The sequence below is a fragment of the Vanellus vanellus genome (genome assembly GCF_965231255.1).
Source record: "Vanellus vanellus genome assembly, contig: HAP1_SCAFFOLD_125, whole genome shotgun sequence".
Lineage (NCBI taxonomy): Eukaryota > Metazoa > Chordata > Aves > Charadriiformes > Charadriidae > Vanellus > Vanellus vanellus.
Window position 1 is genome coordinate 378,373 of NW_028127759.1, and position 4,538 is coordinate 382,910.

The 4,538-nt window shown below is 55.8% G+C and overlaps 1 protein-coding gene across 1 annotated transcript; it reads right to left on the reverse strand.

Annotated features, from left to right (window-relative positions):
• Positions 1–346: 346 nt before the first annotated feature.
• Positions 347–1,282, reverse strand: LOC309685031 (olfactory receptor 14A16-like; the record flags this gene model as incomplete). The annotated part of the gene is made up of 1 exon (XM_082500850.1): positions 347–1,282. One exon carries the CDS (start codon positions 1,280–1,282, stop codon positions 347–349), a length of 936 nt encoding a protein of 311 aa, XP_082356976.1.
• Between the last annotated feature and the right edge of the window lie 3,256 nt (positions 1,283–4,538).

Here is a 4,538-nt window from a genome sequence, read left to right on the forward strand (position 1 = left end):
TTGCATCACTTTATTTTGTTTATTATTATTATTATTTTTAGTAGTAGTAGTAATAATATCTTTTCTGTTACTGTTCTTTTAAACAATATTTATCTCAGCCCATGTCTTTTTTTTCTGTTTCTCCCTTTTCTCCCTATTCTGCCTGGGACATCCCATTTCATTTAAGAGCTGTTATCTGACCAGCTACATCTGACTCAGTGTTGTGTAAGGGTCAGACCCAGTAGGATCAAGCCTCAGAAAAAGTAGTATAAACCCAGAAAAATATCAATAAGCAGGATTATCAAAAGAGAAAAATTCAGGCTCGTGGTCTAAGATAAACTCTGGGCGGTGGGTTATTGTCGGTGGGTTATTGTCGGTGAAACAGCGCCCATTGGGCCTGTTTCCACAGGGCATCCTTGAGCTCCTGGTTCCTCATGCTGTAGATGAAGGGGTTCATTGCTGGAGGCACCACCGAGTACAACACTGCCACCACCAGGTCCAGAGATGGGGAGGAGATGGAGGGGGGCTTCAGGTGGGCAAACATGGCAGTGCTGATAAAGAGGGAGACCACGGCCAGGTGAGGGACACACGTGGAAAAGGCTTTGTGCCGTCCCTGCTGTGAGGGGATCCTCAGCACCGCCCTCAGGATCTGTACATAGGACACCACAATGAAAACAAAACACACAAATGCTAAACAGACACCAAGCACAAGAAGCCCAACTTCCCTGAGGTAGGAGTGTGAGCAGGAGAGCTTGAGGATGTGGGGGACTTCACAGAAAAACTGGTCCATGGCATTGCCCTGGCAGAGGGGCAGTGAAAATGTATTGGCCGTGTGCAGGAAAGAATTGAGAAACCCACTGGCCCAGGCAGCTGCTGCCATGCGGACACAAGCTGTGCTGCCCAGGAGGGTCCCGTAGTGCAGGGGATGGCAGATGGCAACATAGCGGTCATAGGCCATGATGGTGAGGAGAAAATACTCAGCTGAAATAAAAAAGAGAAAGAAAAAGAGCTGGACAGCACATCCTGCATAGGAGATGGCCCTGATGTTCCAGAGGGAGTTTGCCATGGCTTTGGGTAGAGTGGTAGAGATGGAGCCCAGGTCAAGAACAGAGAGGTTGAGGAGGAAGAAGTACATGGGGGTGTGGAGGCGGTGGTCGCAGGCGATGGCGGTGATGATGAGGCCGTTTCCCAGGAGGGCAGCCAGGTAGATGGCCTGGAAGAGCCCGAAGGTCAAGAGCTGCAGCTCCCGTGTGTCTGCCAATGCCAGGAGGAGGAAGTGGGTGATGGAGCTGCTGTTGGACATTTGCTGCCTCTGGGCAGGGGGACCTGTCCAAGGAGGAAAAGGCAGTGACAAACTGGGAGAGACTTCTCTGAGGAAATCCCCATGCCACTCCTCACAGAAATCCCCCTCCCACAGCTGAATGAGGAATGACCCAGCTCATTCCCAACCCCACAAACTCAGTGACACTCTCTCTTATCAGGTAAAATACTGCTTCGACACCTACTTTCCATGAGGGCACCTCTGGGGCACGAGTCAGAGGCAGAGTCAGAGGCAGAAGAGAAGCTGACCCACACCTCCTCCCAACTCCTGAGATGCAGGGTTCAACAGAGGGGTGGGGAAACGAGGAGAAAAGCGTCTGTGCTCTGAAAAAAGGAAGCGAGGAGAGGGAGTCAGGCAGGCGTGCAGTGAAGCCTTCTCCTCAGTGACAGTGTCTCCAGACAGAGACACTGCAGGGCACTTGCTTTTATGTTGTGCATCACTTGTAGGACAATCACACATCTCCTTGACTGCAGGTGCAGCTGCCGAGAAGGCATCTCGGGCTCTGGACCCACTGGCTGTGGGGCGGGTGTGAGAGGAGAGCAGAGGCTTCCTGCCGAGAAGTTGTCTGAAGGTCAGGGGGTGGCCGGAGGTGCCAGGATCCCCCCTGCCTGGGCACTTCTGGCAGCAGCTCCCTCTCTGTCCCTGCCTGTGTCTGGGCTGCCAGGAGCTGCCCCTGCCTGGAGCTGCTTCTCTGCCCCCTGGGTCTCCTCCCTGCCAGTGCCCCAGAGCCCATCCCACCCGCTGTGTGCTCAGCTCTGCCCTGCAGACCCCTCCTGGCAGCACAGCGCTGCCCGGGGGCATCTCTGGGTGTGCGGGGGCTCAGGAGGGCTTCAGGGAAGAGCTAACGAGAACGGGGGTCTCTGTGCCTTCTCCACAAAGGAGAAATCCACTCCCACCTCCCACTGCCCACCCAGCAGCTGAGAGGAGAAATCCCACAGCACAGACTTGTTCCCTTTCAGGGGAAAGGTGCCTCGATGTCCTTCTTCAAAACGGGCCTTCTGCAAATATCCTGGGGGTGATGTGGATCTGGAGCAGCCCTGACCCACACAGGTCCATCTCAGCAACAGAAGGCATCTGCCTTGCTGGCAGTCACTCCTTCCACCCACTGCTTCTCCCCACAGAAGCTCCGTGGGAGCTCCCCGGGCAGGCGGAGAGCTGACCCTGGCAGAGTCCCTGCCCCAGCACACAGCCCCCGGGGTGCAGGGACCCTGATGGCAAGGAGAGCCCTGCCCACCCCTGCCTGCACACCCCTACGCACACCTCCACAACCATCCCCAGCAGAAGGCAGCCCTCGGGCCCCCTCCCTCTCACCGGGCAGCAGGGAAGCCCTGCTCTGGAGCACATCCTCCTCCTCTATAGCAAAGAAACTAAGAGAGTCCTCCTGACAGAGCCCAGCAGCTCTCAGATGGACCAGCTTGAGGAGATCCCTCCAGGGACTGGAGCTGCATTGCCCGGCACCCCGAGACTTACCACGCAGAGGGCGGTGAAGATTTCTGCCCCAGTGAGCTCTCAGCACCCCCCACTCCCAACTGCCTTTAAGCTCTCTCTGCCTCGCAGGTCTCCTCTCGCTGCCTGCAGGCAGTGCCCCCAGCCCTGCTCCTGGGCAGAGAGGTCTCTCTGCAGTGCTGCCCGCTTGCCAGGAGCTCCCTCCGGCCCAGCAGCCCGGCCCAGCTCAGCAGCAGAGGACCAGCCCACGGTGGCACTCTCTCTGTCCCCTCTGGGCTCCCTGGAGGTGTCCCTGGGGCTCCAGGGGAACCCGCTGGAAAACAGCCTGAAGGAGTCCCTCGTGTTCCCACCCTTAGTTGTGGAGAGAGACTTATTTCTAGCTGTTGCAAATTTAAGTCTAAGAGTAACTGTTTTGGTTTAGTATTAGACATGACAGCAGGATAATGCCAGGGAGCAATGTCCTTTTCTTCTTTGGAGGGAAGGGATTCAGCTGAGTCAATGGAGGCTTCTCAGCCTGGGTTTGTAGTCCCTGGGGCTACAAGAGCTCCATCCCATGCCCACCACAAACCCCCAGCAGGTGGCATTCCTCTGGCCTCACTTCACGTGGGCACAAGAGCAGCTCCTGCATGAGAGCTCCTGGTCTCAGCTCACTTGTGAATGAATGGAGAGGGAGGGCAGGAGGAAGATGTTCGGACACAGACACCTGGGGACATCTGTGGTGCCAGAGGTGACCAAGAGGCATGTTGGGAACTGCAAGCTCTATTGGAGCAGTTCAGAGAGACAGGGCAGCACCTGGGGGCATCTTGGTGGAGGCTGGAGGGAAATCCCTTTGGCCAACTTCAATGACAGAAGGTGTCCACGTGGAGCACATGTGCCCCTGTAACTCTTCCTTCTGCCCAGGGCAGCCCATAGAGGGATTCAGCTGACCAAATGGAGTCGTGCGGCATGGGCAGAGTTAAGTCTCTCTCTTCTCCATCAGTTGTCTTTTCCACATGTCCCTGGAGTAGAATGGCAGGTGTCTCACGTGCATCCCTTCATTGCCTGACCTAATTCAGGGCAGCTGAACCTCAATTTAGTTTACAAATTCAGGGCTGTAGTGGTAGGGGAGGTGCCAGGGCTCTCCAGCACAACTGCATGTGCCTGACAGGGACAGCCGAGGTCCTGTACAGGAACCCCGTCCCCATCCAGCCTGGCTGTGTGACAGCCATCACCCAGAGCATCTCAGACAGGGTGGGTGCCTTTCGGCCACTGACTGAGTCCCACCCCTGCACTGGCACAAGCTCTGTCCCTTTCTCTCTCCAGAGAAACTGGGCAGCACCTGAACAGCAAGCACATCACACCAGGGTCTCCTCTCGTGTTCCTTCACTCTCAAACCATGCTGGTTCTTCTCTCCTGAATTGTTTAGCCATCCCCTTGATGATACAATCATGGATCAGGCCAATGATTTTCACAGTGGGCCTGAATCACAGCATGTTCACACCAAGGACATTTTCAACACCATCTTGTTCTTCCTCACACCAGCTTCATCTCCACCACAGAGTTTGCTCCCTTTGTGTGCACCTCAGTTCCTCTTCACACTGCCCTTTGCCATCCACTCCAGCATGTCTCTGCTCTGAAGCAAAACCTTTGCGCAACTGAGGTCTTGGGGCCTTGGAAGCACGTCTTGCGAGTCTGCTCTCAGCCCAAGTGTGCCACAGCTGAGGTGCTGCAGCCCAGCCATGCCCCAAGGTCTTCAGCCTGGGCACAGAGAGGAGGAGCTGGAGCTGTGTGTGCCATCTCTTCATTCCACTTG